We start from the raw sequence: 12967 nt of genomic DNA on the forward strand, positions 1-12967 counted from the left end.
CGAAGAAGGAAATATACTGAGATGTTAGGCTTGGTCCCAGGATAATATATTTTATTAAATGCAGACTGAAGAAACAAACAAACCATTCAAAAGTTTGAAGAAAACGGCAATGCACACTTTAAATATATATAGAGAAATCTGTGACAAATAAGCAAAAGCATCTGTTTTATCTTTGATATTATCTAATAGAAACTAAACGGTTCCATGCTGATTCTTTTGTACCTGAATTTTTTTTATTGAACCTTTATTTACGTTGATGTTATCACAGCAGAATTTGTTTTTTTTTGTCCTCCCATCTCTTTAATGTTTTCTTAAACAGGGTTAGCACACTGAGCTCGTAGTTTAGCATCCCTGTCGGCCTGTCCACTATCTATTTGCTCCTGTTTTCATGCATCTTCTCAGCAATTTTCTGTAGCTCCATGTCCATAGCTGCTAGGTTTTGCAGCTCCTTCTCCTGAAAACACACACACACACACCGTGTTATTATTGCTTAATTAGAAAGAACACTGATAAAATTGTGAAACCTCAAAAACGACATTTATTGTGTGCATTGATCCCTTCTGGAACAGGACAAGCCCTTCAATAAAAATAAACATTTTAAAAGGCCATATTTCACACCATGTAACCACAGCTCCTGAAATCGGACTCCTCTTAATTAGCCACTACTTTCCCTGGATCTTAATACGGTCAATGGTGTAGATATTCCCACTGCAGTGTAGTCTGAAAACTGTCAGGATGAAAAAAGAATAGCCAACAGGCATCCATTCTCTCCCTTCCCCCATTGTATTCCATCGCTCCATCGCAGGCGGTAAAATGGCCCGGGCCGCACCACTATCAACTCTAATAGGGGTGGTTTGGTACGGTGGGTCGTGAGGGCGCCCTTAGGAGAGGGGATGTACTGCAATTGCGGAGGTTTTGGTGCAATCGCTGCTGCAGCAATAAAAACCGCGGGAGATGCGCTTTTCTCTGCAGCTAGAAGCACAGTCTCAAAGCCTGTGATTGAATTGCTTGCCGATAGCTTCCACAGTGCAGAGGACCATTTCTTTCAGGGACACACATTTCTTATTTAGCCTACTCCTGATTCTTTTGAAGCCTATGGGTGCCAGACAACACGGAGTTGCAGAGGGATATATTAATAACATTAAGCTGCTTAGTGAGCCACAACCACTATGTAGGAGGACATGCTCTGAGTCAAAGGGGGGCTTTGTCTTCATGTGTTTGTACCGACACTCATTCACACACAGGCTTTTCCCTTCTAGAATATCAAGGCTCATTTTGAGATGTGAAGTCTCAACCTGAGCCAGGTCTCCTAGAGATATAAGCTTATGGTTTCTGTTATCCAGCAGAGAGGGCAGTCTCTTCTAAGCTTATGGTTTCTGTTATCCAGCAGAGAGGGCAGTCTCTTCTAAGCTTATGGTTTCTGTTATCCAGCAGAGAGGGCAGTCTCTTCTAAGCTTATGGTTTCTGTTATCCAGCAGAGAGGGCAGTCTCTTCTAAGCTTATGGTTTCTGTTATCCAGCAGAGAGGGCAGTCTCTTCTAAGCTTATGGTTTCTGTTATCCAGCAGAGAGGGCAGTCTCTTCTAAGCTTATGGTTTCTGTTATCCAGCAGAGAGGGCAGTCTCTTCTAAGCTTATGGTTTCTGTTATCCAGCAGAGAGGGCAGTCTCTTCTAAGCTTATGGTTTCTGTTATCCAGCAGAGAGGGCAGTCTCTTCTAAGCTTATGGTTTCTGTTATCCAGCAGAGAGGGCAGTCTCTTCTAAGCTTATGGTTTCTGTTATCCAGCAGAGAGGGCAGTCTCTTCTAAGCTTATGGTTTCTGTTATCCAGCAGAGAGGGCAGTCTCTTCTAAGCTTATGGTTTCTGTTATCCAGCAGAGAGGGCAGTCTCTTCTAAGCTTATGGTTTCTGTTATCCAGCAGAGAGGGCAGTCTCTTCTAAGCTTATGGTTTCTGTTATCCAGCAGAGAGGGCAGTCTCTTCTAAGCTTATGGTTTCTGTTATCCAGCAGAGAGGGCAGTCTCTTCTAAGCTTATGGTTTCTGTTATCCAGCAGAGAGGGCAGTCTCTTCTAAGCTTATGGTTTCTGTTATCCAGCAGAGAGGGCAGTCTCTTCTAAGCTTATGGTTTCTGTTATCCAGCAGAGAGGGCAGTCTCTTCTCACAGCAGACTACAGAGGGCAACATCCAATATTGGGCATTCATCATTTTCATGGCTTGCCATGTGTTTTCTCACTTCAATATAAACTGGATTTTGGTGTCTGTGTATAACAGCATAACACATCCAAAAACCTGATCATTCATTTCAGTTATCTTTCAGGAGATCTTATCTAAGAAGTTCAATATGATGCTCATGATAAAGCCTAGTAATTCCCCATAACGATGAATGTTCTGTGTCATGTCATGTTACGTAAAGGTATTGTGTGACGATATTACCTCCTCTGGGGTTAGAGGTATGCTCTTCTGCCTCTCTTCCGCTGGCTCTGATTGGCTGGCCAGTTGGTGCCTCTTCAGCAGCTTTGCCAGTTCCTCCATCTTAGCCAATCAAATCACATCAAATCAAACTTTATTGCAGTAAAATATCTCTGTACGATAAACAAGCTAAATAGAAACAGTGGAAGGAAATACAAGAAACGAGTGTCTAGAAACACTACGAATTAAATCAACACAATCATACAAACTAAAAAAGGATTCAAATCTTTGACCGTAGGCCAGTCTAACAAGATATCTATGTTATCATAGGTAGTACATAGAAACCTTATGTGATGGTGTAAGTGGCTCTATGCCTCTCTTCCACCAGGCGGGGTGGTAGTATCCTCTGTACGCCCAGGGAGAACGTTTCTCATCTATCTCCCCCAGGAGACGACTCTCCACCTCACTCCTCTTCTCCGCCAGGTACCTGTCACACAAACACCAGCAGAACATACACTCAGGGTCCTTTCCCAGACACAGATTAAGCCTAGTTCTGGACTAAAAAGCATGTCTTTGGCTGTGTCTAATATGACTAGAGCCACATAGACATAGTGGCATTTGAGACATAAGCTACGTTTCCATCCAATTGAAGACAGGTTTTCATGTGAGTATTCTAAAATCTTGCATAAAAACAATATACTCACTTTCCCACTAGAGAATGTCCATCAAATTGACTTGCTGCAGATACAAGGCTGTGGGTGATGATATAGTTCACGTCTAAAATATTTTTGCAGGTAAATTATTGATTGCATTTTCAACTCCATTGATGGTTTTCTCACAAAATGTTTGCATTATATAGCAAGTGTGCCAACTCTGGTAGTGGCAAATGCACTCTCGCCCAGGGTTTCCTAAACTGGGTTTCACCACCCTGTAAAGATATTTCTTCTGCATGCTTTCTGGACGAGTGGCGTTGGGAGGATCACACAACGTGTGATTTCAATTTGACTTTGAAATGATGATTGTATCAATATTTGCACATGAATGAATGCGTTCCCATCTACATTTCTCGCATAATACATTTTGTAGTTGCACGTGCTGTCTTTTTGTAACATTTTTATGGGTGAAGATTTCTACCAGGCCGCCCTCAGACCGGCAACAGGCGGGGGGGGGGGGGGGGGGGCATTTAGTTTTTATTTATTTAAATACTGTAAAGTCACCAGGAATTCAGCAACAACAAAAAAATTGTTCCCAGCTTTTCCCCTCCAATTAAAAAACGCACATGTGATCGTGTCTCAATGTCATCAAGGTATGATATCTGAGTCCAGTTGACTAGCCCTCATACACTCCTGAAAAAGAGTTTCTGTAAGACAAACATATGAATAGACAGATAAATACATCAGAGCCTCTTGCCTCTCTCTCTCCTCCTCGGCATCTCCGTACCTCTTCTCCTCCTGTTCGTCAGAATCACTCCTTCGTTCCTCTTCTTCCTCCGCCGAGGAATCCCCACTGCGTTGGTGACGCTTGTTGTGATGGTACCTGTTTGTTGGTTTCCAGATTCTCTTCTCTCTATCCTCCTCTTCTTCGGACTCATCTGATCTCTTTTCCTCTGATTCCTCCTCTGATGAGTCAGCACCTCGTTTGTGGTGTTTCTTGTGGTGATATCTGTGTGGGGGTTTCCACATTCTTTTCTCTCTTTCCTCTTCCTCCTCTCTCTTTTCCTTCTCATCTTTCAGATCCCAGGACTCCTGACTGCACTTTTCACTTTTGTCATCTCGTATGTGTAATTTCTTTGGGGTGTACCGATAGGTAGGCCTATATCTCTTCTCCTTCTCATCACCCAGGCTCCAGGATTCCTGACTACGTTCTTCGTCTGGCTCTTCTCTCTTTTCCTCAGACACTTCTTTATGATGATACCTGTGCGTTGGTTTCCAAATCCTCTTCTCCTTCTCAGCGTTGAGGTCCCATGACTCCTGGCTGCGCTCTTCGTCCTCCGGTGTCTCTCTCTTCTCCTCCACAGACTTCAGGCGGGCCTCGATGTCCTTCACATCAGCCCCTGGAACCTCAAGCTCAGGTTCATGACCTTTGACTTCCTCTTTATGGGTCAGCACCTCCTCATCACTTTTCTTCTCCAGAAGAGCAGCATGTTGGGCACCTGTAGAGGAGGTGGAGGGAGAAGGGACATTCAAAGGGCATTCAATATCCACACTATCTACTACTCTGTCATTGTCTCATGTTGTCCAATTCAAGCCCCGCTCCGCAAGTTCCCCGTCAATCAAAACATAGTCCCTTTGAGAGCTTGGAACTATAAGGTTTTATCTGCATTTTTGTTCAAATTTAGCTATTGACATAGCCTTGCTCTGTTCAATGTTCTCTACCTCTAAATACACCAATTCATGTTGTTAAGTTCAAAATCATACCATATAAAAATTGCTGACATTATTCAAACCAATACGGGTTCGGAACTTTGAAGACATTTATCTCAGAATCATCTTTTTTTTAAAGATTGAACCTTATAGTCCCAAACTCTCACTTTGATTAGTTAATTTTGGTGACCATTGCAAAATGGCACTCAACAGTGTATGGAGAAAGCTCAGCGTCTGTCTCCCATAGTGTCGTATCTATATTCAGCTAAGTATAATTTCCATAAATACAGAAGCCAATCTAGGTTGCTCTATTCATATCTCAATCAGAGTACAGTATAACTGCAGTTCATTTCTGCAGTTGCTGCGTACAAAATGCCACAGTCGATTGCAGTTACTGCACGTTGTTTACTGCAGTTTTAAAACTGCAACAAACCAAATTGGAAGGGATTTCCATTGACATTGCAGAGCGAGACAGACGAAAGGGATTCCTTGATAGCGTCACGCATCAGGGTAGACAAACAAGGTTCATTAACCCCAGTCTTGTAAACAAGCACTGACAATTGCTTTCACAACTGGGGAAGCCACACTGTACACTACTGAAACGTGCCTTAGATTCGTCTCTACAATAAAAGAGCAATTTCCTCCTACAGTACTGGGTTTTTTTCCCATTATGATGCTATGTTCTTCTATGTACTGCTTTTGAAATACAACAACTGATGATGTAAAGACTACTTGCCTGCTTTGAGAATGTCTTTGCATTCCTGATCCAGAGGGTGAGAGTCAGGTTTGGTCAGTGCCTTGGACAGGACCTCAACCAAACACCGTGTTACCTTAAACACAGTAACAAGCAACCTGTCACGATTCTCTCATTAAAGCATAGATTGTCATTTCCATTGTATAAAAATACAATGTTATCCAGAGACTAAAAACATGTTTCGTACCACATCTTCTCTCTGTCGTTCTTTTCCAACGGGAAGTAATAGATTTTCTGTAGATTCGTAAGAAGATCGGTCAGAATGTGGGTCTGTGTTGAAAACAACTTACTTCTCCTAAACAATCGGGTAAGAGGTTCCATTTTGTTTTGCAAAATGAACGTGTGATATACACTGAGTATACTAAACATTAAGAACACCTGCTCTTTTCATGACAGTCTGACCAGGTGAATCCAGGTGAAAGCTGCGATCACTTATTGATGTCACTACTTGTAGATGAAGGGGATGAGACAAGTTAGAGAAGGATTTTTAAGCCTTGAGACAATTGAGACATGGATTGTGTATATGTGCCATTCAGAGGGTGAATTGGCAAGATGAACGATTTAAGTGCGAACAGAGTATGGTAGTAGGCGCCAAGCGCACTGGTTTGTGTCAAGAACTGCAGCCCTGCTGGGTTTTTCACATTCAACAGTTTCCCGTGTGACTCAAAAATGGTCCACCACCCAAAGGACATCCAGCCAACTTGACACAACTGTAGGAAGCATTAGAGTCAACATGGGCCAGCATTCCTGTGGAACACTTTTGACACCTTTTAGAGTTCATGCTCATACGAATTTAGTCTTTTCTGAGTGCAAAAAGAAGGGAGGGGGTGAAGGTGTTCCTATTGTTTGGTATACTTAGTGTAGATGAGAAATTATAACAACTTCACTCAAGATTAACAGTCAAGTAGAGAAAATCCACCATACAAGGCAACAAAAAAAAGGCATGCAACACACGCTCACGCAGAGGCACTCTCCATGGTGCTGGAACACAGCTACTATACTACATGGCAGAGGCACTCTCCATGGTGCTGGAACACAGCTACTATACTACATGCACCATTGAAAACAAACCAAATTCACCCATAGCTTACCTGCGAAGAACGACGCAACCAAAGCAAAAACAAGCACAAGTTTCATCATGGAAGAATTAGATTATCTCCCCGTAGAAATGACATTAAAAAAGAGCTGATAACTTGAAGCAAAAACTCTAAAGACAGCACTGCCGAGCCAGCTACCCCAGCTCCCGTTCTCCCTCTGTGCGTATTGGAACGGTTGTGTGGGTTCTTCTGCGGTATGCTTCTTGTCTGAGAAGTAGGGGGAGGCACACCATATATCAGGTCTGGACTGGAAGAGGCGTAGGAGGGATATAGACGACACCTGCGTCATTATTAGATCAGATCCTAATCAGGATGTGTTCTGTGTCAATCCATATGAATATCACATGAGACTATAGCCTACAGCAAGATGTCAACAGTCTTTTGTACACATTTGTTTGGGGAACGCAACAACCGGCACCAGAGTTCCAAGCTGTGTCAGTGTGTTTACATCAGACTAGTTGTCAGTAACAGAGAAATGGGTGCAAAACAAGAAGTTTCATTTCGATAGATCAAAGTTCAGTTCAGGGATGAAAGAAACGATGTCATCTCTCCAGAACCCTTCATCTAATATATATTTCTCCTTTGAGTCCCCCAGTTACAGCTGTTTTCGTCAGTCTCTGAGAACAGTTATGCAACACTTTTATGATCTCTCTTTGGCTCGGGGAATGTTAAATTATTTTAACATAGCCATCGCAGCCCCACCACTCTGTGTGTGTGTGTGTGTGTGTGTGTGTGTGTGTGTGTGTGTGTGTGTGTGTGTGTGTGTGTGTGTGTGTGTGCGTGCGTGCGTGCGTGCGTGCGTGCGTGCGTGCGTGTGTGTGTGTGTGTGGAGGCTGGAGCTAAATCAAATATATGTACTGTATATAGCCAACCATCTGTAAATAATGGACAGCTATAGGCTGTCAGAACATGCCATTTAAGAAAACAAAGGGAAATTCCATAAGAGACAATAGTACAGTACAGATTCGGATTCTGAGCTGTCTGGCAGGAAATCGAGTGGGGGTTTGTAGTGACACTGTGTTGCTGGATATCTGATGATCATCTCTTGTTTTTCGATAGCTGAAGCCTCCTTTTAAAACATACTAAATGTTCTGCCATGTCTGAATCTATAAGGCACATGTGGTACTGTGCTTGCCTTGTAACCTGTCTGTTTCGCCTTAGTCACTACGTTGGCCTACATTTTAAAATGAAACTGAGAAATATAGCATGTCAGTCTTAATATCTTTAGGGGATATCTGGATAGAGAGAGAGAGAGAGAGAGAGAGAGAGAGAGAGAGAGAGAGAGAGAGAGAGAGAGAGAGAGAGAGAGAGAGAGAGAGAGAGAGAGAGAGAGAGAGAGAGGGGGGAGAGGAGAGAGGGAGAGAGATGGGGAGAGAGAGAGAGCGAGAGAGAGAGAGGGGGAGAGAGAGAGAGAGAGGGGAGAGAGAGAGAGAGAGAGAGAGAGAGAGAGAGAGAGAAAGAGAGGGGGAGAGAGAGAGGGTGGGGGTGAAATAGAAAAAAGAGATGATGTATTGTATACGAGTGTGAATGAAGCCTATTGCTAAACCTCTGGAGTTTCCCACAAGGGAATCGTAAAAGCTCAGATTCTATGAATTATAAAGGCATTCTCCCCAAAGGCTGTGTGTGCGTGTGTGTGCATGTGTACGTACATCCTTCCGTGTGTGTGTGTGCATGTGATCCCAGTACTCAAGCCCTCATTACTATTTAATAGACTCATAAAGAGTGGAGGCTGTGGAGGGGGATTGGGACAGGATCCCCAAAGCATTCAGACAGGTATTGTGAGCAAGCTTCTAAACCGTCACTGTGTACGGTAACCAACGTTGTCCTTTCATCCCAGTCAGGCATTGACATGCAGGAACAAAAAGCAACAGGCTGGAGCTTTGATCGTTGTGCTGACGACTCCCCGACTCAAGAGGGATCGAGAGACTTTAATGATGGACCAGGCAGCGGCAACAATGGAGGCGCCTGCATAGTGATGTTGTCTGGTGTCAAAAGGGGTTAGGGTTAGGGGAGATCTCAGATTTAATGAGCCATTCGCAGTTTCACTGTACTGGCCATGTGTACTTAGACTTGCATGGCTTAATCTTTGAGACAAGCATACAGTGGGGCAAAAAAGTATTTAGTCAGCCACCAATTGTGCAAGTTCTCCCACTTAAAAAGATGAGAGAGGCCTGTAATTTTCATCATAGGTACACTTCAACTATGACAGACAGAATGAGAAAAGAACATCCAGAACATCACATTGTAGGATTTTTAATTTATTTATTTGCAAAGTATGGTGGAAAATAAGTATTTGGTCACCTACAAACAAGCAAGATTTCTGGCTCTCACAGACCTGTAACTTCTTCTTTAAGAGGCTCCTCTGTCCTCCACTCGTTACCTGTATTAATGGCACCTGTTTGAACTTGTTATCAGTATAAAAGACACCTGTCCACAACCTCAAACAGTCACACTCCAAACTCCACTATGGCCAAGACCAAAGAGCTGTCAAAGGACACCAGAAACAAAATTGTAGACCTGCACCAGGCTGGGAAGACTGAATCTGCAATAGGTAAGCAGCTTGGTTTGAAGAAATCAACTGTGGGAACAATTATTAGGAAGACATACAAGACGACTGATAATCTCCCTCGATCTGGGGCTCCACGCAAGATGGGGTCAAAATGATCACAAGAACGGAGAGCAAAAATCCCAGAACCACACGGGGAGACCTAGTGAATGACCTACAGAGAGCTGGGACCAAAGTAACAAAGCCTACCATCAGTAACACACTTTGCCGCCAGGGACTCAAATCCTGCAGTGCCAGACGTATCCCCCTGCTTAAGACAGTACATGTCCAGGCCCATCTGAGGTTTGCTAGAGAGAATTTGGATGATCCAGAAGAAGATTGGGAGAATGTCATATGGTCAGATGAAACCAAAATATAACTTTTTGGTAAAAACTCAACTCATCGTGTTTGGAGGACAAAGAATTCTGAGTTGCATCCAAAGAGCATCATACCTACTGTGAAGCATGGGGGTGGAAACATCATGCTTTGGGGCTGTTTTTCTGCAAAGGGACCAGGACGACTGATCCGTGTAAAGGAAAAAATGGGGCCATGTATTGTGAGATTTTGAGTGAAAACCTCCTTCCATCAGCAAGGGCATTGAAGATGAAACGTGGCTGGGTCTTTCAGCATGACAATGATCCCAAACACACCGCCCGGGCAACGAAGGAGTGGCTTCGTAAGAAGCATTTCAAGGTCCTGGAGTTGTCTAGCCAGTCTCCAGATCTCAACCCCATGGAAAATCTTTGGAGGGAGTTGAAAGTCCGTGTTGCCCAGCAACAGCCCCAAAACATCACTGCCCTAGAGGAGATCTGCATGGAGGAATGGGCCAAAATACCAGCAACAGTGTGTGAAAACCTTGTAAAGACTTACAGAAAACATTTGACCTCTGTCATTGCCAACAAAGGGTATATAACAAAGTATTGAGATAAACTTTTGTTATTGACCAAATACTTATTTTCCACCATAATTAGCAAATAAATTCATTAAAAATCCTACAATGTGATTTTCTGGATTTTTTTTCTCATTTTGTCTGTCATAGTTGAAGTGTAACTATGATGAAAATGACAGACCTCTCTCATCTTTTTAAGTGGGAGAACTTGCACAATTGGTGGCTGACTAAATGCTTTTTTGCCCCACTGTATGCTACTGACATGATCAACCAGGTAGCCACTCACAACATAGAGGTTGTACCTGGGCACACTAAGCGAAGAACGCACTTGAAGTTGTAATGGAAATTAAATATTCTCTCCATCTCAATCTGGGGTTGTTTTTGTTGCCTCTTGGCGTCTCATTGTGATAATAATTCATGTCTGCCTTTCGGCTCCCTCGGAAAACATACAGCTACTGTACAGGCACATCTCCTTTTAACCGGAAGTAACCATAGAGGCACCACATTGTGTGCCTGCAAGGGGGTGAAACTTTGATTAGTACTCCGATCTAATGATTACGTAGAGAACCTACCACAAATCCCTCTTTAAAACTCGGATCTCTTCTCAGATACAGTTGAATTGACAGTTGCTAGAGAGCGATGTGGGGGAGGAGACAGAGTAGGGACGAGACACATTGGAAGTAGGGTCATTATGTGCAGGTGTGACTTCAAAGCTCTCTGATAACTTATACATTCAGAAAACAGACGATTGGATCCGGCTGCTTTGTCTCTGTGTCGTCGTAGTGCTCACCGCTATTGTCTCTCCACTCTCACAGATGACTACAATCCCCATGCTTATAGAATCACCATTGTAATTTAGGATGTCTTATCAATACAGTCCACGTAAGGACCTGTCTGTGTGCTACCAATGGGCAGTGGCCATCAGCAGGGACCAACACAGCCTACAGATACCTCAGGGAGAAGCTTCAGAAGAGAACCATTGTAAGGCAGTTAGATAATGCTCAATAAATATGTAGATTAGACTATCCAATGCCCGATTACAATATGTTCTCGACTACTAGCGGGCGCATCCATCTCATCTCAGTGTCATTCAGTTCTCCTGGTGAGAATTGAGCATTACTCTCGTTCCCATTTCATATATTACGGACAGACAGAGTTGAATAACTCATAGAAGTGAGACTGCAGAAACCTGGTTCCATTTTGCATTTGAATCACATGCTCTCTTTCCCTGAGTAGTATAACTATCGGAAAAGTATATGTATCGGTGACACACAGTCCTATAGGCCTGTGTGAACCAGAAAAGTGAGAAGTGGGCATGGTGAGTGAATATGCTTCATCACTCCTTGACAGGGGTGATTTACTGCACAGCAGCTTAGTCAGAAAGCCCGGGTCTTGGCAAAAATCACGAGTGCCAACTGAAGAAACTCATCTTCTTTAGGGAGATGAGGATGCAGGAGAGGAAATACCAGAATATTAAATGAAAAGAACAAGAGGTAAGAGTTCCCTGCAATTGTAACGGCTGTCGTGGGTTGAAGAAGGTGAAGCGTGTTCATCTTTTATTAGGAATTGAACACTGAATGGAAACACAACAAAAGAGAATGAACGAAACAGTTCTGTCTGGTACAGAATACAAAAACAGACAACAACTACCCACAAATCATAGTGGGAAAACAGGCTGCCTAAGTATGGTTCTCAATCAGAGACAACGATAAACAGCTGTCTCTGACTGACTGGGAACCATACCAGGCCAAACACAGAAATACAAAAACATAGAACAACACATAGAATGCCCACCCCAACTTACGCCCTGACCAAACTAAAATAGAGACATAAAAAGGAAGGTCAGGACGTGACAGCACCCTGAAAGTGCTGTTTTGTGAATAACAAATAGAAAATATTAAAAAGGTAAAATAATGTAGGAAATACATACAATATATACAACACATAATATCAGATTTGGTTGCATTCTCTTAATAATATATATATATATATTTGTCATGCCCTGGCCATAGAGAGGTTTTTATTCTCTATTTTGGTTAGGCCAGGGTGTGACTAGGGTGGGCATTCTAGTTTCTTTATTTTTATGTTTTCTATTTCTTTGTGTTTGGCCGGGTGTGGTTCCCAATCAGAGGCAGCTGTCTATCGTTGTCTCTGATTGGGAATCATACTTAGGCAGCCTTTTTTCCCATCTTTCATTTGTGGGTAGTTATTTTCTGTTTAGTGTCTGCACATGACAGAACTGTTCGCGGTTTCAATTAGCTACTTTGTTCGAGTGTTTTTGATATTAAATAAAATCATGAACACTTACCAAGCTGTGTTTTGGTCCACTCTTCTGACGACGAGCGTGACAATATTAGCTAACACAGCGTGGCATTGGAACACAAGAGTGATGGTTGCTGATAATGGGCCTCTGTACTCCTATGTAGATATTCCATTGAAAATCAGTCGTTTCCAGCTACAATAGTCATTTACAACATTAACAATGTCTACACTGAATTTCTGAACAATTTGATGTTATTTTAATGGACAAAAAAAACATTTCTAAGGGACGTTTCTAAGACATTTCTAAGGGACCCCAAACTTTTGAACACTAGTGTATCTGTGGCTTCACCTCTTCAAGACATACTGTACTGTATACTGTAACTTACTGTAATTACAGAGACATATCATTTTCCTAAGGCAGCATTATTATTATTATGCTGGCCCTATATGGCTGGACTCAAACAGCAGAGAATCAGAATAGAGTCTCTGTTGTAGTAAAAACATTAGGGGGGGGGGGAATAGCATACAGTAGTGCCTTTAGTACAACAGAATTTAGCATAAGAGTTCATTCATTCATTCACCCAGTCCATATAGACATTCGCCCTGTGCATTGAGCATATGTGGTATGAAAGCCTAATAAACATGAATTGGG

General features: G+C 42.7%; 1 protein-coding gene across 2 annotated transcripts; it reads right to left on the reverse strand.

Moving 5' to 3' along the window:
• Positions 1-29: 29 nt before the first annotated feature.
• chgb (chromogranin B) lies at positions 30-6829 on the reverse strand. Of its 2 annotated transcripts, none has more exons than XM_046292092.1 (7): positions 6614-6829; positions 5710-5756; positions 5505-5598; positions 3846-4557; positions 2751-2892; positions 2430-2528; positions 30-454 (listed from the first exon to the last, which is right to left on the reverse strand). In XM_046292092.1, the coding sequence occupies exons 1-7, from the start codon at positions 6660-6662 to the stop codon at positions 371-373; spliced, it is 1227 nt and encodes a 408-aa protein (XP_046148048.1). In that variant the 5' UTR covers positions 6663-6829; the 3' UTR covers positions 30-370. The 2 variants fall into 2 exon arrangements, with proteins under 2 accessions (XP_046148048.1, XP_046148047.1); XM_046292091.1 differs by having other exon boundaries at positions 3816-4557.
• Positions 6830-12967: the final 6138 nt, after the last annotated feature.

The sequence above is a fragment of the Oncorhynchus gorbuscha genome, linkage group LG12 (genome assembly GCF_021184085.1).
Source record: "Oncorhynchus gorbuscha isolate QuinsamMale2020 ecotype Even-year linkage group LG12, OgorEven_v1.0, whole genome shotgun sequence".
NCBI classification, from domain to species: Eukaryota; Metazoa; Chordata; class Actinopteri; order Salmoniformes; family Salmonidae; genus Oncorhynchus; species Oncorhynchus gorbuscha.

Bases quoted from the DNA above. Each gene is read 5' to 3' on its own strand.
- chgb (XM_046292091.1), bottom strand. From the start codon at position 6,662: ATGATGAAACTTGTGCTTGTTTTTGCTTTGGTTGCGTCGTTCTTCGCA. The intron at 5,757-6,613 runs GTAAGCTATGGG...ACGAATCTACAG, and splicing joins GGTTGCGTCGTTCTTCGCAG to AAAATCTATTACTTCCCGTT. The intron at 2,529-2,750 runs GTTTCTATGTAC...TGATTGGCTAAG, and splicing joins CACTTACACCATCACATAAG to ATGGAGGAACTGGCAAAGCT.